We start from the raw sequence: 23,895 nt of genomic DNA on the forward strand, positions 1-23,895 counted from the left end.
AGAGGGGTTGCCATGGATAACGGTGATCCCAGGGACCACCCATCTTTCCTCAGATCCCCAGATGATCCATTGAAGCCACTGATGCCACCCCACTAGGTGCACCTGACACACATGTCCACCTGTCCCAGTAGCACGTTGACACCTGTCATCCCACAGCCATCTGAATACCCGTGCAAAGTCTGGGGTGGCAGGCCCATAGGCAGCCTCCTGATCTGCACCCAGCCCCCTAGGCAGCTGGGCTGAGGGGGGCTGTGCTGGCTCCCTGGGACAATCACCAACTCTCCTCTGGGGATCAATAATTCACACACAAACTGCAGCTGCCCCACTGAGTCATCAGCTGGCATGGCATGGCCTGGGGGTGGGGCAGGGCCCACAGACATGATCACAAGCAGGTGGGACCCCGCTCCCCGCCCCAGAGCCTTCAGCAGCTCAGTTGGATGTTTCCTTCTGCCCCCACAGGCCACCCTCAAGGGTGAGGCTCCCTGGTAGTGACATAGAGGGTCAGGGTCCCAGACACCGAGGTGGCACCTTCCAGGGCAGTGGGACACAGGCCGGCAGAGCCTCCCATCCCTCAGGCACATGATTCCCCAATTCCAGCCAAGCAGCACTTCTTGGATCCCTTCCAGTGGTCAGACTGCCTGGCACTCTCCACCAGTGGCCCATGGCGGGTGGCAGCAAGCCCAGATCATGGGTATTGTCCTGCCCTGATGCTACAAGTGCGGCTGGAGTGGGCAAGGAGGAGGACTGTCCATGGGGTGCCACCAAACTAGCCACGTGCCCCAAGTGGGTACCTACCCGGGCCAGGACTGTAGGGGGGTCCAGGGGCCCGGCCCCCTGCCGGAATCATGCTCTTCATCCACTTGGCTTCAGCCGGGTGGTTAAAGCGGAGGAAGGTGGACTGACCCAGGCACAACATGCAGCCTGCAGAGAAACCAAACGCTCGGAAGGGCAGGCAGAGCTGAGGCAGCCCTCACCCCGCAGCACCAGCAGGCTCACCCCAGGCTCCGAAGAGTCATCCCCACCTGCACTCAACGGCATCCACACCTGACTGGTGGTGGTGGTCCACACCTGACTCCCCCCGTGCCGGAGGCCCCAGCCCAGCTCCACAGCACAGGGCCGAGGGGAAAGAGCTCTGGTTTGTAAGTCCTAGTCCTAAATTTTCTTCATATTACCTGTGAGATCTTCAGGTAAAGTCACTTCACCTCCTTGAGTCTAGTTCTCTCATCAGAAAAATGAGGACAAAACCACTGACCTTGCAGAGTTAGAAAGACAGTGTATGCCAGTGCTCTGTAAGGAGAGAAGGCTCTCCAGAGAACACAGACACCCATGTGCCTCCCATCATGATCCATCTATCTGCCACTTGGGTGGAAGGGTCAGTTTGAGAGGTAGCAACTTCCAGGATCACGAAAAAGCTCTGAGATAGGGGACAGGGAAACACCATGGATCAGTCAGATGCCCCTGCGGGGACCAGAATTCGCTTCCTTAAGAGAGCTGCCACCGTTTCTGACAGTCCGGAGCGACTGCTACCCTCTTTCTCTCTGTCAAAGTACTCTCTGGCCTGACATCGTCCTGCTCCTTGGTCTCCCCTGGAGTGCAGCTAAGCCTAGGCCAGTGGGCCCAGCCTCAACCAAGCACATTCCCAGGCAGTAGACACAAGCCCAGTCCTGCCCAGGAAGTGTGAGTGCATGGAGGGGGGAGGGCATGTGGGAGCCAGAAAATGTAGCCAGGGGCACCGGGAGTGTGCACGGTGACAGGTGTGCCCACCGCGCCTAAGCCTGTCTGGCAGAACTCCTCCTCCCGGCCACACCAGGTGCTAGAGGGCTTCTGCACAAGATGCTCTGTTGGGAGAAGCCAGAGACCTGGTGGACTCTACCACCCACTCTTCCAATTTGTCCATGCCCTTGGCCCCTGGCCCCTGGCCCCAGGCTCCTCTCTACCCAATCTGGTGCCACTTGGCATCCCAAGCTTCATGCCAGTCTGAGCTAAGACTGGCAGGGAAGTCTACATTCCTGGACGCTGAGACAGTTCAGCTCAGGCAGGCCACAGGGGCATGGGGCATCCCAGGCCACGTGGGTACCTTGGCCGCCCACTGAGGAGCTCAGGAGCCTGTTGAGGGGCCCTGGGCATTGCCATGGATGAGGGGCTAGCAGGCTGAGAAGTCCACAGCAGACAACATAGTAGACAAAACCACCCACTTCTTCGGCAAACCCACAGGCCCTCTCAGGCAGGCACCAACAATTCTAAAGGCTGATGGGTGGTTAGGAACGGAGGGAGCCTTCCCTGCCAAGCCACCAATCAGAGGAGCTGATCACAGAGTAATCATAACGGGAATAAATAATAGCCAGCCACACTGTCCACCTAATTACAACCACAGCTGTTTCAGAAAGAACCCTGCCATTCCCCGCCCCCTCCTTTCAGCCATTTAACAAGCTAATTAATGATGAGTTTGCAGGGTCTAGACAGACCCACTCAACCCTAGGTTGATGGGGGGCAGGCGGGGAGGGGGGGGCAGGGCAGATCAGGAGCCTGACCACATAGTCCAGACTGGGAAGGAGGTGGGGAGTCTGGGTGGATTCCAGCCCATCAGTGCCAGGCCCACCCAAGGAGGCTGTGGGCACCTACAGATACCCGGCCCTGGCCCCTATAGCTGTGAGTTCCCTGCCCCTTCCTCTGCCCCTCACCCTCCTCTATACAAGGGGTGTGGCTATGCTGCCTCTGGGGCTATAAATAGGTGATGCCAGGCAGCAGAGCTGGATCTGTATTAATAGAGCGGGCAGGAGGGCAGCAGGACTGATCGCAGCTCAGCTCCTGCCCAAATTAACTTTCTATTTGCACTCAGGGGCCCCAGGCATGGCCCCAACTCCCATCCCATGCCCCCAGGGGCCTGGCAAGCCTATTTCTGGGAAGAAACCTCCTCTCTGCCCACTCCTGCCCCACACCTCCAAAGGTCAGCCCACTCACGAAACCCAAGAACCCCTTCTCATCCAGGCAAAGTTGTGTTTCTACCCCTCGTCCCCAAAGGGGCTCAGGGCCCAGCTGTGTGCAGGTGGGTGGAGGAGCTGCACATCTGGAGGGAAAAAAACAAACGGGGCAAAGGAGAGGGTGGATACTATCTCTGAGAGATGCAGGGGGGAAGCACTACACAGAAACACACTCTCATCCCGGCTCACACACATACACACTCAGAAACACACAGACACACAGATATAGGCAGACAGCCTCACACTCAGAGCGACAGTCACTGCCCTGCTGGCCACACAAATAGAATGAACTGGCCAAAAGGAGGCTGAGGCGAAGGGAAGATGGGAGGAGGGGCCTTGGCTCCTTCCATCCGAGACCCCTCTGAGCCGTAACACAGGCTCCACTCATCCTAACCAGGACCCCTCAACCCCGTCAAGAGGCAGGTCCCACGGAGGGGACCGCCTAGTGCTGGGGAAAATGAAGTCTGCCCCGGTGAGGAGTGGCCCCGAGCCCAGGCGCCCCACTTAGATATGTTCAGGGCTCACACACACGATCGAGCCTCACGGCCTCAAGCTCCCAAGCGGGGCCAGGGTCCCGACGCCCCTCCTCGCACGCTTCCCCACCCCCTCCACGCCCCTCCCAGCCCGAGGTGCTCCGCGCCCGGCTGCCGGGGCTGCGGCCGCCGGGGGCTGAGGACTCACCACCGAATCCGGACCTCCGGACCGCTCGCCCCTGCTAGCTCGAGCCTTCCAGGTCCCCGGCCCGCCCCGGGCCTTTGAAGAGGCGGGCCGACCTCCCGCGCCGCCGGCTCCGGGCTCGGAGCAGCGAGCAGCGAGGCAGCGAGCAGCCACCAATGCCCGGGGAGGGGCGGGCCGGCCACTGGCGGCGGGGGAAGGGAGCCCGGGAGGGAGGGACAAAGGAGAGGAGGAGGGGAAGAGGAAGTGATGGAGGAGAGGAGAGGAGAGGGGAGCGGGATGGAGAGGGCAGGGCGGGGCGGGGCGGGACGGTGCGGGGGAGGTGATGCGGGGAGGGAGCCAGCTCAGAAGTCCGGAGCCCGGGTCAGGAGTAGAAGTGGGGCAGGGAGGAAAGGTTCCAGGGAGATGACAGAGAGCAGGAAAGGTGAGAGGTAGATACAGAGGCCAGAGGGTGAAGAGCCAGGAGGCAGAAGTGAGGAGAATTGGGGTCTCACTGAGACCCCTCTGTGGCAGAAGTCACCAGAGGCCTAGGAGGGGGCCGGCCCAGCCCCTGACTGGCTGGTCACTTTGGGCCAGTCGCACCCTCTGGCCTCAGGTTCCTTATCAACAGAGTGAGGAGGCTGGCTTGATGACAGCAGAGGTTAAGCTCTGACAGTCCATGGCTCCATATATTAGAGAGAAGAGTGAAACTCCTGGGAATCCAGCCAAGTCACTGGGTCCAGCTCTGGCCCTCAGTCTGCCACCGTGACAAGTACAGGCCAAGGCGGTGCTCTGTGCAATGTGAGCAGCACTGAGCCCAGCCCCTGTCTCCACCCTAAACACCTCCTCCTTTGCCCGCCTTACCCCCACCCTTCCAGCAGTTCACCTCGCCCCATGACCCACACTGGACCAAGGCACTGCCTCTTCCAAGCCAGCCCACTTCCCTGGGGCTCCAGAAGCCAATCCACCTCCTTCCAACCACAACCACCAGTCGTGCTAGCTCCAGCCCCGTAAAGAGCTCTCCCACCCCAAGGAGGTACCCTTCCCATCTGGAAACACAGTGCCAGCCGCCTCTGGAGCCCCCAGGACCAGGCTGAGGTTCTGGGCCAGGCAAGTACCTACCACCCAGCCTGGGTCCCAGAAAGTTCCTCTCATTCCAGGGACTGGCCTCTGGACACCAGAACCTTAAGGGACACACTGTTCTCTCAGATGTCTTCTGAATGCTCAGAGCTCACATAGCCCCCCACACTTTCTCCCAGGTACACACCAACACCTGCCCAGTCACACAGACACCACTCGGTTGTGCATACTCTGAGTCACACAGACACCCCAGTTAAACACGTCCTGTCTCTCATACACATTTATTCTCAAACACACCACCCCTCAGGCACCAGCCCCTCTCTTGGTTATACCCTCACTCAGGCACAGATAGCCTTTCACTCAGTCCCCAGAGATACTCTGAAGTCAAAAGTCAACCTCCTTAGAGAAACAGTCAAACAATTTTTCCACCCTCACTGAGCTCCTACCCACCCAGCCATACTACACACACACACACACACACACACACACACACACACACACACACACACACGCTAACATACTCACATATAGCTTATTCCCCTTCTGAAGGAAAAAGGAAAACCATATAGGGTGAAATGCAAAATAGGGGGAGGGTTGAAAAAAAAAATCTCCTCAGGAAATGTGATTCATCGGTCTGGAAACTGTGACGGCCAGCTGGACAGACCCAGACGGACACAGAGGATTCCGCCAGGGAGAAATGGGGCAGGAGGCAGACACAAAGAAGTGGGGAGCTAGGAGCATTTGCTTTTTCTCTCCTTCCTTTGAGCTTTATTAGTCAAGATCTTTATCAGTCTTATAACAGAGGACAGTTGGAGGCGTCACTCCCATTTTACAGAAGGAATAACTGACAGCTGGGTGGAAGAGGAAGAGGCTCAGTGTCCTGGATCCCAGAGGGAGGCAGCTAGATAACTCAGGAATCCTGGCTCACCAGCCACATTCCAGGGAACCTCCCGTGCTGGCCCTCACAGAAGCCCCTGCCCACCAAGGAGGCACCTGGGGAGTGAAGGAGACTCGGACGAAGGGCTGGCAGTGAATGCTGGGAGAGGATGAGGACCTTCTGTCTAGACAGCCTGGTCCCTGAGCTTCATGGCTTTCCGGGCCCTTCCCTACTTGGTCCCCTCCCAGATCTTTCATGTGGTCTGGCGATGTGGTCTCGGGGCGGGACAGCCTAGACCCAGATTGATATTCCTCCTCATTTCCTTGGTCTTCTTCCTAGCTCCACCTCTTGTTCTGTAGAGAGAGGGCAGCGTGGGATGTCCCAGGATACCCGGGGATAGGACTGAAAGCAGGATCTTCCTAGACCCCATGTCCATAGCTCTAGCTAAAGGTCGGCATCTGTTTTCTGCCTGCTTCCCCCCACCCGCTGGCCAGGCATATTCCTGCTGGAAGAGCCTGTCACTGCCACCCTGCTCGTGATGACGTGTGCCTCTCCAATTGCCTATGGCTGGGCCCAGTGCCCAGAATGATGCATCCAAGGCCGGCCCAGCCAGAGAGGGCTCCTTGTTATTTCTAGGGTAGCCCTCTGTTTTTCAAAGAGGGGGGTCCCCCCTACAAGGCTGGATCGGGGGAACAAGACAGGGAAAATGATCCTCTTGCATATATGCCCACAGATAGGCACGTGGCCAGTGAGTTCTCATATCCTCACAGGCGCACACACGGACACTTCGTTACCATCAGCCCTGAGTTCACCCCTGCCCCCAGCTTGAACACTCTGATCCATAAACACAAGGAAAGACACAAACACAAAGATACACAAGCCCAGAGTCACAAACACATCCGGAGATACATAAACACACTCCAGTTACAGACACATAGAGATAGCACATGCACCCCCGAGCCACCCAGTTTCCAGGGAAACGCACTCCCAAGAATGTCCGGAGTGGGGCCAGGCAGGGCTGGGCTTGGTGCCTTGCTCCAGAGATGAGACAAGGAAACCCTCAGCTCCTGGAGCCCAGGGGAGGGGTAGTGCTGGGGAGAAGAACACCCGTTCCTTTGTGCCTCTGCCTACCCCTCCCCAGGCTGCCAAGCTTCTGAGACAGGCGAGCCTAGACAAGGCAGCTATGGGGGTGGAAGGGAGAGAAAGGGAAGGGGGTTTAGGGTCAGGAGAGAGTGGGAGGGTACATAGTTGGTAGGGTGGGCTTTTGGCTGGGCAAGAGTTGGGGGTCACTTGGGCCACAGGAAATGCCTAAGAATTCCATCTTGGCCCAGGCCCTCCCTCTTCTCAGGGAGCTAAATGCTGCCCTGGGAAGACCAGGCAAGAGAGGCCTACAGAGCATAGGTTCCTCCAACCTGCTCACAACGCACAGGGAAAGAAAGTTCTTGCTCATGAACGTGAGGGATTTGGGGCTGGGCTCTTTCTCCAGCCTTCTTTGAACTCTGCCTCTGCCTCTCCTTGCTGTTCTACTGTCTCACTTCCACGTACCCAAATCTTGGGGAAGATGCTCTCTTTGAGATGGAAGAGTATGGTCAGGAGCCAGATGGCATCACAGCCAAAGCCTCAATTTATGGGGGTTCCTCCTCTTATCTGGAGTCAGAAAAGCCCTGGAGGAGATGAGGGCCTGCTTGCTGCTGCTCCTGGCAGACCTGTCTCCCTGGAGCCAGTTGTCCCCGCCCCCCCCCCCCCCACACACACACACACACTCCCAAAGGCAGAGAAAAGCCCTGGAGGAGATGAGGGCCTGCTTGCTGCTGCTCCTGGCAGACCTGTCTCCCTGGAGCCAGTTGTCCCCGCCCCCCCCCCCCACACACACACACACTCCCAAAGGCAGGAAGGCGGGGTCTCCTTGGTCAGCCCTGAAGGGAGAGTCTCCGAGAGGCGTGAAGAGAAGGAGAGAGGGAAACAGTTGAGTGAGTGGGATTTCCACTGCAAAGGAGCTTCCAGCCAGTAAGAGGTAAGAGTCCCAAGAAAACACTGCCAGGACATGGGTCCTCCTACTTAGAGCCAGGCTCAGTCCAAAGCTCCATCCTCTACCCCCCACCCAAATCCACTTTTGTCACCCCCCTAATATGGTGCTTCACTGTATACATTGATGTCCAGGGCAAACACACCTGGTTTATCAGAGTGCTACCTGGCCAACCCCTTACCTGCCTGGTCACCATAGTAACCGGAGGCCCAGTTTTTAGAGCTCCCTTACACAACGGAATGGCCTGTTGCTTTGGGAAACAGGGTGGTAACCATATTCATGACCCAAAAGCTACTGTCAACAGTGTTTTAACAGGAGTGAGCGTGTCCTCAGATTTTGCCCTTGTCCCATCGCCATTGTCCTCAATAGCTCCCCAGCTTCAACAGCTTTTCAGAACAACTCCCTCTTGGCATCATGGAACCATGCCATTTTTCCCCTCGCTGCTGCTCCAACTGGTCTCCCCTAATGACCATGAGCGACCACTGCACCACTCCCCATGCCCTCGGAGAGCAGGAAGCAGGCCCTCTTCTCTCCCCACGGTGGCAGGGTGGGGATGACCAGAGAAAAGCAGGTTGAAGACAAGTCTGGATGCTGGAGGGGTTTCGAAATGCACCTGATCCAGATGCACCTGAGCACCCCACCCCCAACTTGGCCACTCAGGCGGTTACCATGGCAACCAACACAGCAGGCTTCCCCTGCACCTGTCATGCACAAGCTTTTAAACAGCTCCCTAGGTTCGGGGCTGTCAGAACTTACCCTGAGTGAGTCGGGTGGGCTGCCGGACCAGGAGCCCATCAATAGTGCAGGCATTGCCGCAGGGGTAGAGGGTGAGGGTGCCCCGCAGGTTCTCGATGTAGCAGTGCTCTGGAGCCAGGCCTGGACCCTGCAGTGAGATGTCCCTGGCTGCAGAGCCGATCACTGTCCTCCCTGAAGACAGGAGGCAAACTGAGTCAGAGGGGTAGTCCAGGCTGAGCTGGCAGAGATGGGGCAAGGAGGGCCACACTGGAAATCTACTGCCACCTCCTACTCCAGGGAGAATCACTGGCCACCCCTTTGGGGCCCCTGAGCCTGGTCGAGACAGTAAGGGATAGAAGCTCTTCTCAGACCCAGAGATGAAGGCCCGAAGGGCACAGAGGATCCACAGATAGAGTAGGGAAGGGGGACTTTTCTGCAGACCTTCCCTTTGTCCCCCCAGTGCTCCCTCCCTAAGACCTTTTTCTCCTTCCCCATTCTCCCCCATCTTTTTCTCAAACTCTCTCTGCCTCCTTCTTCTCTCCCTCCCTTCTGCCACCTGCAACCCTTGCCCTCCCTCACACCCCTCTCTTCAGTTCAACTCTCCCCAGGCTTCCGCAGGCACAGCCCCTCCCCCTGGCAGAGCCCCTGGGACCGGTATTTGGAGAATGTGGGGAATGTAGTATCACCCAGGCAACAAGTGCAACCTCGAGAGTAGAGAGGAAGGGCAGAAGCTGCAAGGTGGAAGGGGCTGTGCCAGGGCCTAACTAGGAGGTCTGCCCCCACTGCCATCTCTCCATCTCCACCAGCACCTTCTCCCATGCCAGGCATTGCTGTGGAGGGGGCCCCCTTTCTTCTTGGCCACAGTGGTTGCCAAGAGCCATGTGCTCTCCTGTTTCAGTGCTCTCCTCCTGATTTCTAAGCTGATCTTTAATCCCAGTCATGGAGCCAGATTAGTCTGGGCAGGCAGAGACAAGGGAAGCAAACTGGTGGGGTAGGTGGCACGGCCTCCCATTTGGGGGAGGTGAACACTGTCAGCAGGTATCAAGAGGGCCCCAGCACATGCCAGCATCCCAGGGCAGGAATGTCTATGGGGATGGAGGGGTGGCAGGTCAGATGCCCCCCAGACTCACCTTCCTCCAGCGGCAGAAGAGTGATGGCTGTGCTGAGCCGCCCACTGCCCAGGCTCACCAGATGGGGTTTGTCCGTTTGCACTTTCAGCCCTTTGCCTGTTTCAATCAGGTCCAAGGGTCCTTTCTGCAGGTAGTGGAGGTGGGGGATGAGCATCATGAGACTCCTGGCCGGCACCTTACCACCCTAGTCCCCGTTGTCGTCACACCAGCACTCTCTCCAGCACCTGCCCTCTCCAAAGGGCTCTGAAGGTGTAGTGCAAAATCTTGCACAGAGCAGTATTCCACTAAATTGTAATTAGATCTGAATCTAGGCCACTAACTCGTCCCACTGGATTTATCTCAAGTCTTGGTTTAACTGCCCCTTTTGTCTGTTAGGACAGAAACAGGAGATAGTAAGGGGAGTGGGGAGGTGCTTGGTAAGAGGAGGGGGTACTGGTAGAGGGGACCAATCAAGACTTGTCCCTGTACCCCTGTCTGTGGCAATCCACTTGGCCATTGCTTGCCCCTTTTAAACTAAATTACAAGAGAGGGCAGGGCCTGGATCGAGGAGAGAGATACAGCTCAGGGTCAATCTGTAAAACACTTTCTGACTTTCAAAGGGTATTTTCTGGGTGAACCAATTAACCTAATTCAGCTAAAGACTTAGCTGTTAATAGGCTTGGGACCTGGAGAAGAGCAGAGGTAGTAGCGCTGTCATCCTTGGGCTGGGACCACAGGTAGGTAGAGGAGTCGGGACATCCTCACCAACAGCCCGCTTGCACTGCCCCCAACCACACTCACCTGCACCATAGCTGGGGTCTTGCATCCAGGGCCCACTTGGTTCCTATTGATAGTGTCCATTATCCTGGGGCTCCAGAGCTCCTGCGGACACAGCAGAAAACAGGTGAGGTGGGGAGGCCAGGGAAGACAAGGGCAAGGAGTAGGCTCTGTGGCAAGGTTCTCAGGGAAGGGGCAGGCCCCTGTCACCGTGGTTTCCAGCATGCTCCTGCTGAGGGAGAAGTCGAGGCAGCTCAGGAGCTTCCTGGGGGAAGGCGATGCCGCATCTTCAGCTATGGCGTGAATACCACACCACACTGGTCCTGGCCCTTGCCACACACAGGAAGCCCAAAAAGTCCTATAGGGCCCAACCTGTACTGCTGTACTCTGTTGCCTCTGGACTCAGGCCTTGGCAGCTGAGGACCCTCACACAACTGGAGCCGTAAGCAGGGTGGGGTAAATCTACCTTAGTGGGAGAAGCAAGTCCAAGGAAGTCCCTCCAGGGACACTGGTAGACAGGGGGCCCCAGGTGGGTGGCAGGGCTGAGCAGGAGCTCCCTCCCACAGCCTTTTCCTCTCCTTCTTCTCCCTTTGTCTCTTTTCCCAGGGGTCTCAGAAGGATGTTTTCTTAAAGGAGACACACGGGAAAAACGCAACTATTCCTGCCATCTCTTTGTCTCAATTCCTGCACCCTCTCTTCCCCAGAAAGCAATCTTACCCCCAAAGAGTCAGCAAAAAAATAAAAACCCTCCACGGTGACTAACACTGGGAATATAGGACTCTGGGGATCTTCACCTGATTTGGTGCTGTAGGAAGCTGAGGTCCTTAGAACCAGAGGTAAAATACTGATAGATTCCAGAGCCAGAACTTGAACTCTTCCTCACCCATCCCTTTCTCCCTGGCTCACAGTTTTGGTACCTGCGAACTCTGAGGAAGGACCTTTGTGTACTAATATGTGCCTACATGCGCATCCTTGGCCAACCTGCTAAGGTTCATCTGCTGCTGAACAATGTTTCTGGGGAAGTTGAAAAGAGTGTAACTGAAGGTAGGGAGGGAGATGTAGGAAGGCAGGGTACCCCTCCACTTTCTCTTCCAGCCATCTTCCAAGGGACTTGGAGAAGAAGTGGGGGGAGGAGCCAGCATTCCAAGTAATGTCTGACCCTGGCAGTGGGGCCCAAAGGCCTTAGCCATAGAGTTACTAATTTTACCCTCCCAGCTTCCACCCTTCCGGTGCATCGTTTCCGTCACCATTTCCACCCAAGCTGGCGGAAGAGAGGCTGGAACAGGGCCTGGGGCCCGCCCCAAGTCTGCCTGGGAAGAGGGAAGGCAAAGGCCATTAACCTACACCAAAGCTCAAGCTGGTCTGGCACCTCCCCAGGAGATCTGGCCAGGGGGAAGAATTTCCAGGGACAGAGACTGTTGTACTCAGGGAAATCCCTCAGCATTCTCTGAGGGAGTAGAGGCAAGAGAGTGGGTTGGGGATAGAGAGTTTATATAAAAGAGGGGGTAAGAAAAACAAAATGATAAATAATGGTGAAGGAATGGCATCATCACTTAGTGGAAAGAGCTTTAGACTGCGGTACAAGAGCCTTAAATTTTAATCCTGACTTTATTATTTATTAGCTGAGAGATCTTGGACAAGTTACTTAACTTCTCTGAGCGTCAGATCATTCTCTATAAAACTGGAATAATGATTTAAAGAAAAAAGAAAGATTGTTTGGATTACTGCTTGCCTGGGCCTAGGGGTGGAATGGGGAGTGACTATAAATGGCAGATTTGGGGGTGGTGGTGATAGAAATGTTCTAAAACTTATTTGTGATGATGGTTGCACAGATCTGTAAATGTACTAAAAACCACTGAATGTACATTTAAATTAAGTGAATTTTATGGTATGAACATCATACCTCAATGAAACTATTAGGTTTTTTTTTTTTTTTAAAGATGATTGTCTGGAGATTCAAGTATTATATGAAATGACACTCTGTGAAGTACAAAGCACTATAAACATGCCAGTTATCAGTATGAGCTTCATGATCTTGAACAAGTCACTTCACCTATCTGGGCTTCAGTTTCTTCATCTGTCAAGTTGTCATTATCACTCTGTGAGGTAGCAGTGGGTGTGCTCATTTATTTACACCAAGGATTTCAAGTGCAGATACAGATTGTAAGGAAATGAGGTTGATGGGGAACAAGAGTGATTGGAGGGGAGGAGAGAAGGGAATAAGGAGGTGAAAGAAGGAGAGATAAGGAGAGAGGTGTAGGGAGAGACAGAGAAGATAAGAAAAGATGTAGAGATTGGGAGGCGCGGGGCTGTGGCCCCAGCTCCGAAACCTAATCCAGGTGAAGTGGAAAGGTACACCAGACCAGCGCGTCCCAGCACGCGGGCGGCGCTCTGACCCAGGGGCTGCGCAGCGGCCGGGAGAGCAGCCACGGGGTGGGGGCGTGGGGCGTGGGGAACGGGTCGGGGATGGGGGCGGGGGGGCCGGGGGCGCCCTCTCCTCCCACCCCACCCCCGGCCGGGAGTGCCAAGCGGGCTGCTCCGGGGCGCCTCCCACCGGCCGACCTGCTCCCGTCCCACCGGGCTGCCCACTACCCGGGGCTGTAATTACCCACCCGGCTCGCCCAGCCCGGCCTCCGCGGCAGCTCTGGGAAACCCCGCCCCGCCCGCTGCCAAAAAAAGGCCCCTGCGGTGCGAGTCCAGCTCTCGGGGAGGAGGGAATGGGGGAAGCGCCGGGGTCAGCCTCGGCTCTCAGTAGCCCTCCTGCACCGCGAGTAGAGATGCCCAAGCTCCTCTTCGGGCTCAGGGTGGCAGAGGCCTGGGTGCCTGGAGGGCCCCTTGTGGGGCGAGGCCGGGGCTCCGGCAGGTGACCCCGCTCCGGCCCCTCCGGCCTCTCGGCCCAGCGCGAGCGCCCGGGCATCCAGGCCACGGGGAATCAGCAGCCCTACCCGGTCCCCAACTCTCTGCGCCTCATGGGGCGCCCAGAGTCACCGCTTCGGGAGTCTCGGCACCTTAACCAGGGCGGTGGGGGCCCAGGGAGCGGCCGGAAAGGTCTGGAACCGACAAGCACTGGAGGAAGTCCAGACTCCAAATTAGGCCCCAGAAGAAAGGTCCGAGGCCGGCCCCGGAGCGAAAGCGGTCCCGGCGGAGCCCTCGCACGGGTGCTTCCGCTCCGGCCTCACCTGTGGCCCCGGCGGCCAGCCCAGGCCTCGTCCCGGGCGTCGCATGGCTGTGGCCCGAGGCCTCCGGGGCAGAGTTGGGATCCTCTCGAGCCGCCGCCGCCGCCTTCGCCCGCCCGGCGCACATCCGCCCTCGAGGAAGGGCCGCCGGCGGAGGAAGGAGCCGGGAAGGGAAGGAAACTGAGGCTGGAAGCCCGGCGGGCGGGGCGCCGGATTCGGGCGAGGGCCGGGGAGGGCGTGGGGGAAAGCCAGGGACGCAGGGAACTTCGGGAGAAGGAAAACGAGGGGTCTGCGGAGGGACGGGGCGGGTGGGAAGACGAAGGGATTTAGAGGGAGACTGAGGGATGAGGGAAAAGGAGGGCTGGGGAGGGAAGACTGAGGGCAGAGGAGTCCTCAAGGAAAGCGGGTGACGGACCGGGGGAGCAGTCGAAGGTACTCAGGGCCGTGGAGGGGGAGACCGGGGGGGGGGGGGCGGGAGGCGGGGCCCTGGAGTAAAAGAGGGGGCCGGAGGGCAGGCCGGGGGACCCAGGAGTGGGGAGAGACCGTAGGCGGGCAGCCGGGGCTGGAGGAGGCGGCGGGACAAGGCGAGAGTGTAGTTCGGGGGTGTGATTTTACTTGTGTGCGGGGTGGAGGTGGGGTGCTGGAAAAGGGCAGCTCTCCGAGGCCGGGAAGGCCGGGGGACTGAGCTGGGTTTCCGTACGGAGGGCTCCCTGCTGCCCCTCGCCGCCCTCCCCAGGGCCGCCAGGTGGGACAAGGCCTCAGTGTTGGGCCGCCTGCCGGGCCGCCCCGCCCGCCGCTGACACCGGACAAGCGGCCTTTCTTTGGCCGGGCGGGGAGAAGGGGCCGCTTGTTTGCCCGGCGGGGGAAACGGGCGGCCCCCAGACACCGCCGGCTCCCCGCGGGCGGCGGCGGGAGGGGGGCCGCGTGTGTAGCATTTGTGTGTGTGGGGGGGGGTGCGTGTGTAACAGTCGGCCTGTGTGAGGACTGAGTGTGTGATGGGTGTGTGTGAACGGCGGGGCCGCGTGTGTCGGGGTGCGTGGGCCCGGAAAAGGGCGTGAGCGCGAGGGGCCGCAGGTGTGAATGTGGGCTTCCTGGGAGGGCTGCGGGTGCTTGGCGTGTGTGTGGAGTCCTAGGTGTGCGCTGGGTCCCACACGTGTCACGGCGGAGAGACGCAGCTGTCCGCGTGGCGTGTGCTGTGGGAAGGGTGCGTGGGTGATGCCGGGTGGGGCGCCGAGTGTGTCTGCGCGTGGGATGCCTGACGTGGTGGGGAGGTTGGCTTTGTGTGTGACCGGTTCGATGAGTCAGCCTCCGGGACGGCTGAGCTAACGGGCCCAGTATGCAGCCCCGCCCCGGCGCCTTGGGTCCCCCGTCGGACCGCTTGGTCTCCCGGCCCAGGCTCTCCTCTTGCCCGCCTCGGCGGAAGCGTCCGCGGGCGCCTCGGCCAACCCAGCTGCCCCAGCCCCCCGCTGCCCCCGGGCGCCCGCGCTTCCGCATCCCAGAGGAGCCCGGAGGACCTGGCTCAGCCCCGGCACCAGGGAACTCCGCAAGGAATTCGAATCTGGACCGTGCGGGCGTGGCAAGAGCGGAGACTCATTGCCCCCAGTTTCCCCGCTCTGGCCTCCCAGACCCCTAAAGACGCGGGGCCTTGGAGAGGGCCGGGGAAGCCTCAGATGTGCCACCCATCTCCTGAACACACGCAAGAGTCCCTCCCGGACACCACTGCCTCCAAGCCGGACTCCGCAGCCCTTTCCTGTCCGCCAAGGCGGCCCGGCCCGGGACTGGAGCTGAGATGCCCCGGGGAACACCCCCGCTCCTGGTGCAGGGCTCTCAGTCCTTCTGTCGGCGAGAGAGGGGAGGTGTGGGGAACAGGCGGACGAGACCCCGCGAGTGTCGCCCAGACGTCCGCGTGCCCGAAGGAGGGTCTTGGGACAAGGATCCGCTTTCCCTCCAGGGGGAGAGCGCAAGGGCCCCCTCTGGCGGCGGCGCGGGCGGCGGCTCGGGAGGGCAGGAGCAAGCAGCTCTCGGGAAAGCAGCGGAGCCCACTCCGCACAAAGCCTCTCGCGCCCCCACGCACTCACCTGTGGCCCCCCCTCCTCCCCTACCCGTTTCTTCCGGGCTCTTCCAGCCCAGACCTGATCTGAGGGCTCTCTCCAGGTCCCTGGGATTTCCTCTTATCCAGTCCCAGCCGCGCAGCGAGCAGGACACGCAGGCGTAGTGGGGGAGAGCGTTCTTACCTCGGGGGGGAGAGGGGGACACCGGTTCCTTCGCCCGGCTCGGCCGCCGCGGCCCCAGGCTCAGAAGGACACTCTTGCTTTTCCCTGGGAGCCCGCTGAGTAGGAGGAGAGCGAGCGGGTCCCGCCTCCCTACCCCACCCCACCCCCCGCAAGTCCCCGCCCCCGTCCCCCGTCCCGTCCGCCTGGCCAGCCAGAGGAGACGCCCTTGTGGGACTGGAGCCCAAGATCCCCCCACCCACCCTTTCCCATAGCAGCACCTCCCCCCGACCCCGGCCTGCACAGCGCCCGCTTTGTTCATCTCTCTGCAGCTGGGCTCTCCACTACCACCACCACGTACACACCCCTATCCCCACTCACCCTCCCCTTCGGACTCTCCTAGACCACCCTCCACCCCTAGGCTTTAAGGCTCTTCTGAGAGAGTGTTTTTGACAGTTTTTCTCTAAACCCTCCCCCACCTTTTTTTTTTTTCACTTTAGATGCCTGAATCCTCCATGAGCTCCCAATGAACTTCATGGTCACAGCCCTACAACATATTCTCATCACCTCCAAATATCTGCTGAGGGTATGCAGGTCTCCTCTCTGTTGCCCCTTCTCCTCATCCTACTCCAAGCCCCTCCACCATGACGACCTGTAAATGGGGTGGATAACTCTGCATATAGGGTGTCACAGATTTTTCTAAGGATAGGTATAAGGAGGCATAGTAAAGTGCCATGCAAACTGTAAAGCACAGGAAAGCTGAATGGAATTATCGTCTACCCCGTGTAGCTCCACCCCCACCACAACCTGCAGGATTACAATTGGGAGACAAGCTGTAGGTTTACTGTTGAGCACACCATCCTACAGCAGTTTGGGTCTCTGTAGGAGCGAGGGGTTAATAAGGAAGAAGAGGGGGGCACCGAAAACCTAAGGGAAGCCTAGAAACTGAGCCTGGTTGAAAGTCATTCTCCCCACCCGAAATCCAAGCTGACAGCGGATCCTTACCTTGCAAAGCCAGCTCTCGCCCCAGGAGACTGACAGGGGAGGCCCTAGGGAGCTGAACGCAGCTAGACTGGACCTCTTTAACCAGCACTGGAGGGACCCCTGAGACTCTTCCTCCCTGAAGGAGAGGAAGCAGAAAGCCCCCAAGGCTGGCATAAATTCCAGTGAGGGAAGGATAGCAGAAAATAATTTGTCCTCTTTGGGATGGACAAATCTTGTTCTGATTCAGTGACTTTAGTGTGTACCCTCCCTGCCTAACCCAGGAACAGCAGAAGGTTGAACTGCGGGAATCTTTGGTCACTCATTGACAGGGCCAGCATTAGCAGGGGGACCCCCCACGGCTGGAGGCTGGAGCTGACCGGACTAGAAGTGGGAGGGGGTGGGACGCGCTCTGCAGCTATCTGCTATAGCTAATAGAGGTCAAACTATCGGGCTTCAGCGTGTGCTGGGGGCACCAGGAAGCCCCAGGATTTGGCCGGGGGTGGAGGAGTGGTGTTGGGGGTGGAAGCCTCTTTTTCTTTCTTCATACTGTTTGAGGCTCATAAAAGTATTTTAACTCTGACCACCTTTTAATGAGGCAGATCACAACAGTAATTTTCAGGCTATTCTGTTTAAAAAAGAAAAGAAAGAAAAAGAAACAAACCCCAAACTTCTTGTATCTTATGTGCCAAGACCCAGAGTTTGAGGGAAGAGGCTCAGATTGGGGTACCGCAAAGACTTTTCACATAACTCTGTTTCACAATTCCAGCTCTTCCTTACCGTCTTGGTCAGGAGGAATTTCAGGGAATAATCAAGGCTGCCACGGAGGCGGCTGATGCTGAGGCAGGGGGTTGAAACATCACCCAACTGCTCTCTGTCCTCCCAGCCCAGCGGTCAGCTGACCCCATCATAGAGGTTCTGTGCAATGTGTCCTCACTCCTGCTGTGTCGGGGCCCTATGTTCCCACAGTCAGAGCACTCAGGGGACTTCAGACCTACCATCCCCACCCCGCTCCACATCTGGAGCCCATCAAAAAACTCAGTGCTCTCTCACAGTTACGCAAGAGGTTGAGCAGCTGGGAGCTCAGAAAGGGGGTGGAAGAGAGAAGAAAGCAGAAAACAGCTTTCCAAGCATGCTTCAGACTTTCCGAAGTGGAAGCAGGGGGAGAGGGCAGAGGCTGGGTGTGGAAGGAAGAGTGGATTTTTTAAGGCCCTCTGCACTTGGCTATGAATGTCAGGAGTGGACTTCCACACCCAGCTGCCTTTGCCACGGCACATTTCCCAGCTCTGTCCGTCCTCTCAATTTGTACACCCTCCAGCCCCAGAAAGAGGTGATTATTGCTCATTACAGCAAGCAATCCCTGTAGATGCACATCCTATCCGAGGAAGCTAACCTTTCTGGCCTCTTTGGATCCTGAACTCAGGCATCATTAGTGTAGGTGTGATGGCAGCAATGATGCCAAGTAACTCCTCACTGCATCCAACTTGGAGAAAAAGTTCAAACCTTTCTTTACTAGCTGCAAAAGAGCAGAAGCTCTCTTCTCAGCTTGTATTAGAAATTGCACAATTCACACTTCCACCCACAGCTAAGATACGTTCAAGCTGAGTGGGAAATTTGGGTAGGACAGAAGACTGGTCTTATTTACCCTCCGTGGCTCAGGACCTTCCTATGAGCTGAAAAGAACAAGCATTCATTCGGGCAAAAGAATGGGAAACAAGACCTATTTCCATTTCTCTCATTGCTTTGAATTGGTAACACCTCTTTTTCCAAAAGTTCGTTAACCTGATCACAGATTTACACCTATGGGGACTTCCCAGAATTGGACTAAGCCTTAAATAACCACATAACCCCTGCCCTATGAACAGCAAGGCAAAAAACTTTCCTTTTTGACCACTGAGGGTAGAGGTAGGGGAGTGGCCCAAGCTTCTGAAAACCACCTGGTTGCTTGACTCTTGTGTTTGAGGGGACAACAGCTCAGTTTGGAATAAACTTCCTAAAGGCCTGCCTCCACATCAGTCACTAACTCCCCAGGGTGAGATGTGAAACTGACTTTTGTAGAGATGCTGTCTGCTCTTGGGTCAGGAGCAATACACAGCAACCAACCTACTTGTGGATCTTCTAGCAGTTTCAAAGAAGCTCTACAGCTCCAAATATATTTACCAAATGGGGCAAAAAGAGGGAATGGAGAGGATGGTTGCAATGAGATGTGCATAGTACAGGGGAGTCAATTCTGAATTTTTGCTTCCTTTTGAGCGATTCCTCTAAAACCTACCAGACCAAAGCTCTATTCCTCACCCTTATTGAGACCCATGTTGAGTATCACTAGTTGCAGTTGATGCCGACCTACCTTAGCAAGAAAGCTTTGTAAGGAGGTACAGCCTTTGCTTCCAGTTGGACTTCAATCTTCCTGAGGATGGGGACTCCTCCTATTTTCCTCCTCTCCTCCTCCAATGAGCCCTGCAGGTGTAAACTTTTTTTTTTTTTGGCCCCGCCTCGCAGCATGCAGGATCTTAGTTCCCTGACCAGGGATCAAACGCGCACCCCCTGCAGTGGAAGCGCAGTCTTAACCACTGGACCGCCAGGGAAGTCCCATAAACTTTTAAGAAAAGCTATTCTCTTATCAACCGTGGAAATCTCTGAGAGCCTACCCAGTGTGAACAACGTTAAATTAATTGGAGGGCAAATTTCCTGTAGAGATGCATGGGTTGATAGATTTGGGGTTTGATACTGTGAGTAGATGAATGACAGACCTTTTTTTTAAAAGGAACTCACCTCCCTCCCTACCTCCTCTATGTGGAATTAATTAACCCAGAGCAGGAACCACAAACCTCCTCCATTAAACAGAATGCTCAGTCAGATCTAATTATTTTGTTAGTTTCCCTCACAAGAGGCCAACAAAACCTCCCCTTGATGCTGTGGAGGGATCAGCTGCCAGTCAGAGGGTGTGGCGTGGTTTTGGTGTGCTTCATTTCACTGGATTAACGTTACAGCCTCAGAGATCCAAGCCACACTTCAGCAACACTAAAGATACTTGCAATTTCTCAAAATCTTGGCTTTCACCATTAAAATAAAAACTTATTCATTCCAGAAACTTATTCATCAGAGATTTGCCTTCCAAACAATTTGGTGACATTCAATAATTTTTCAAGTTAAATAAAAAGAAAGGAAGAAACCTTTTCTGAGGGAATTATCAACTTCCAAGGAAGGCCTTCATCACTCATGCCTGCATCACTTACTTCTTACCACTGTTTGCCTAATGGGGAAGAGAATGCTCCAAGATATCACCAACTATCGTTATTCTTTAAAGATGAAGACTCATTTTTCTGACTCTACAACTGGCCCTGACAAAATTAAGATCAAAAGCCCGTAAGTGGCATCAAATTCAAAAGCTACACTGTCAGGAGTACATGTGTATGTGTATATGCTCAAATGTAGAAAAATACACAAGAAGACACAATACCTGTAATAGGGAGAAAAGGCAATGAATACTCTCAGATAGAGATTATTTCCTCTTAAAGAAACATATCATTAATTTTTAATCTTAGATCCTGTTACAGCATTCTGAAGACACCAGAGAAGACACCAAAGTATGAGAGAGTCAACAGTCTAAAAAACATTCATTTTATAATACTTTTTATTTGATTAAAGAATTTGCCTTCTTTGTGTACAATGGAATGTTATATTCCCTATGTATTTTACAGGGTTACAAAACTTCTCTCATTTTAAATATTACCCCAAAAGTAATTTTAGAAAAAAAAGTTTTTGTGAAACTAAACTTCACTTTAAAAAAATCATATGGACAAGCAACTCTCAAACAAAACTGAATTAATAAGATTTCTCGTCTACTTAACTACATGACAGATTTTTTGTTCCAGTCCCCTTCCTCAAAAAAACTTTATGTGGAAACCAAGCTAGAGATAAGGATTCTTCCCTGATGCAGTTAAGGGAAAGGGAAAGGCCAGCAATTTCTTTGGCAAACAATTCCATCCATGGCCATTTGTGTGTGACTGCTCTGCTTCAATTACAGTACACTCTTTGCAGGGAAGGCCAGATGTTGTTCAGAGTAGGAGTCGTACTCTCCAACCAGCTGAAAGTGCAGGAGGTCATCTACTGTCATCTGTCTCTTCCCCCTGTCTGTGGCTGCAGCCTGGCAGCAACTCCACCAACTCCCAGTGCAATACTGGGTTAAAAGCCAACGCTGGGCTGGCTGATGTAGTCTTCTCCATCGAAGAAGTAATGGATGAGATGGGGCTGAGAAACAACCATTACATGATGACACTAAAAAGAAAAGGCTTAGGGGAGAAAAAGGAAGGATTTCAGACACAGTGAACAGAAAGGCTGCTGAAAAAATGCTGGGCAGGCTAGAATGGAGTATATCAATGCCTACACAGCAATATAATCAGCTGCATCTTGAAATGCTAAAAACATGGTGGTGAAAATGGAGGCTCCTTGATAGTTCAGGACCAATGGGATTGGCACACTCACTGAACCTAGAGCCTCCAAAATCATAACCTCATGCCTGATAGAAAGGAAAAAACTGATGACACAGAGAACATTCAGAAAGAGGGAGGTGGTGAATCTCAGGAATGTGAATGGATTACAAAGACCATTAGCTATCATGTTTTAGCTGAAGTACCCAAAATATGGAGAATGGAAGGCTGGGTAGCACCAGCAGCAGACATGATTACCTGTGGGTGTGAAATCCCTAACTGGACATGACCATTCTCCTCCGAGACACCTTGAAGTGGGGGCTATACCATTTGAAAGCTGTTTCTCAGCTGTCTTTAATATTGACACAAGTGGGATTCACACTAGTGTTCTGAACCAGAGCAACAAGCCTGCAAGGAAAACAGCCTGGCAAAGGAACAGAGGGATGAATAGATATAGGAAAAGGATAAGACATCCTTATCTTTTAACTTCTAGACCCCCTACCCCTCAAGCAGTTCACCTGCACAGTCCAGAAATCAAGAATGGATTAGATCAACCTGTTCCCGGAGTGCCAAATACAGTGCCTATATGCAGATGATCTCAGTGCTGGATTGGATATATAGAAAGAAAAAAACTGAAGGTAAAGGAAAGGAGTATGAAAGATTAAAACCTTCTGCAGAGAAAACTTTTTAAAAACAAAGTATGAAATATATTTAGGGATTAAAATAAAAAACAACTTAGCTGATGGGGGACAAAGTGTTTAACTGGGGGCATTCTCTGGAGAGCTTGCTTTCCTGCTGGCCAGTAAAATCTGCCAAAGAAATCAGCAGCCTTTCCCTTTATGTTTGTGTCATTTCTTTGCCAGAGAATGTCTCTGTGACACTGAAACACTGAGGGTGAGTTGAGGGTCCTTGCACTCCGAGAATCGTGCACTGTATTTGGAAAAAAGGGTCTCCAATGGCTTGCGGGTTTGGAAAAAATTCTTCAGCCACTGTTGGCTTCTTCTTTATTAATTTGAAAATTTTCCTTTTCGGTTCCCTCTTCTTGGTATTACAGAATTTCATACTTATCCACTAGGAAAGTGGTCTCTGTGGAAAACCTTACAGGGCTGTTTCCATCTACCTGGGTCACTTTGGTAACCTAGGAAAACAAACAAAGAGTAAGGTAAAGCAGAAGGACAGCGGGTCTTTAAGGTGCTGGCTAAATTCTCAGTACAGAACAGATCAAATCCCCTAAAGCAGTATTAAAAGTAACTCAGAAATACTAAAAAAGTTCAATTCACAACTGCAGCTCACAGCATCACTCTTCCCCACCAACATGATTAATCTGCTCTCTAGACAGAAAAGACAACTGTTGGGATGACATGTAGAGTGGTATTAACATTAAGTAAAAGGTCCAGAATGAGTGGCCATTGCCCAGGCCCTGCCCTATAAAACCTATGAAAGTCATAGACATTCTGTCAGGATGATCAATTAACATTTTGATCCAAAATGCAACATTCTAACAATTCAACATTATTTGTTTAATTTGCTCTCAGTCTAAGTTGTTCTATCATATTCATTTTCTAGGTATGGCTGGGTCCTTCTAATGAGATTTCTTTTTATTTTTTATTTAAACGTACTTTTTTTTAGTATTTATTTATTTGGTTGCGCTGGGTATTTAGTTGCGGCAGGCGGGCTCCTTAGTTGTGGCATGCGAACTCTAAGTTGCGGCATGCGTGCGGGATATAGTTCCCCGACCAGGGATCAAACCCGGGCCCCCTGCATTGGGAGTTTGGAGTCCTAACCAGTGCACCACCAAGGAAGTCCTGAGATTTCTCTTTATTAATAATAATAGATGTCCAATTCAATGAACTACCTGTAACAATGGTGCAAGTAATGGCACCAACACAAAACTTAAACCATTGATTCATATTTTCTAGTGAGGTTCTGACAGAGCAATTATACTGTCCTGTTCTTCAAATGGTCAGTAACAGGAAAATGTCTTGGGTTCAACAATGTGCTCCCAATACTGATGGGGTTAAGCCAATAACTGAGATGGGGCAGGGGGGGGAGAGGGAGAGAGGGAGAGAGGGAGAGAGGGAGAGAGGGAGAGAGAGAGGGAGGGAGGGAGGGAGGGAGGGAGGGAGGGAGGGAGGGAGGGAGGGAGGGAGAACTACTCTTTGGAATCATCCAGCAGATGAAACTGTAACTTCCCAAGCACTTTCAGGAGAGACAGAGACCATCTGGGAAGATAACCAGAATGACAAGCAAATCAACAAGTCAGAGGGGAAAATAACAATATAAACTCGGTGCTTATAATGCAATTTGAAAGCTGGAAGAACAATGAGTTAAAAATGATCTGAAGGACAGTTCACAGGGAAATCCCTGGCGGTCCAGTAGTTAGCACTCAGTGCTTTCACTGCCATGGGTCTGGGTTCAATCCCTGATCGGGAAACTAAGATCCCACAAGATGCATGGCACGGAATGAATGAATGAATGCATGAATAAATAAATAAATAAACAGTTCACAGATTTCCCCTGCTTTGCCTGCCTACCTTAAGGACAAGGTTTACAACAGAATTGGCTTATGATTATCCGTATTAATGAAGGGAAGCTGTGACATAAAAGAACACAAAAACTGTATCTATTTGTATTAGAATCACCATTTTTGGCAGTAATTTTGTCTTCCAAATAAACTTTCTTTCATCCTTGGGATCAAACCAAGTGACAATACAGAAGGCATTACTAAGTCATGTGTTGAGTATTTTGGCTAATGGATTTTAAGATACATGAGATTATTAAAAAAAAAACAGGCAAGTGGGCTTCCCTGGTGGCGCAGTGGTTGAGAGTCCGCCTGCCGATGCAGGGGACACGGGTTCG

At 54.1% G+C, this 23,895-nt stretch overlaps 2 protein-coding genes across 12 annotated transcripts in view; both read right to left on the reverse strand.

Annotated features, from left to right (window-relative positions):
• PHLDB1 (pleckstrin homology like domain family B member 1) overlaps positions 1 to 13,741 on the reverse strand; it is a 43,700-nt gene extending 29,959 nt beyond the window's left edge. For 3 of the 11 annotated variants that reach the window (XM_028500989.2, XM_024131210.3, XM_028500988.2), the window contains exons 1-5: positions 13,419 to 13,731; positions 10,264 to 10,344; positions 9,484 to 9,607; positions 8,375 to 8,545; positions 796 to 921 (exon numbers count right to left, since the gene is read on the reverse strand). In XM_028500989.2, coding sequence (XP_028356790.1) covers positions 796 to 921; positions 8,375 to 8,545; positions 9,484 to 9,607; positions 10,264 to 10,344; positions 13,419 to 13,463 — 547 coding nt within the window. In that variant the 5' untranslated portion in view covers positions 13,464 to 13,731. Of the gene's footprint in view, positions 1 to 795; positions 922 to 8,374; positions 8,546 to 9,483; positions 9,608 to 10,263; positions 10,345 to 13,418 lie in introns of all 11 variants that reach the window. The other 8 variants (XM_024131208.3, XM_055078731.1, XM_024131209.3 and 5 more) reach the window with 6 other exon arrangements.
• Positions 13,742 to 20,851: 7,110 nt separating this feature from the next.
• The window catches only part of ARCN1 (archain 1), a 34,779-nt gene continuing 31,735 nt past the window's right edge, over positions 20,852 to 23,895 (reverse strand). Inside the window, exon 10 of the mRNA XM_007124167.3 lies at positions 20,852 to 22,174. Within this exon, the coding sequence (XP_007124229.1) occupies positions 22,085 to 22,174 (90 nt within the window). The 3' untranslated portion in view covers positions 20,852 to 22,084. The remainder of the gene's footprint in view (positions 22,175 to 23,895) is intronic.

Source organism: Physeter macrocephalus, chromosome 16, assembly GCF_002837175.3.
Source record: "Physeter macrocephalus isolate SW-GA chromosome 16, ASM283717v5, whole genome shotgun sequence".
Classification (NCBI taxonomy): Eukaryota; Metazoa; Chordata; class Mammalia; order Artiodactyla; family Physeteridae; genus Physeter; species Physeter macrocephalus.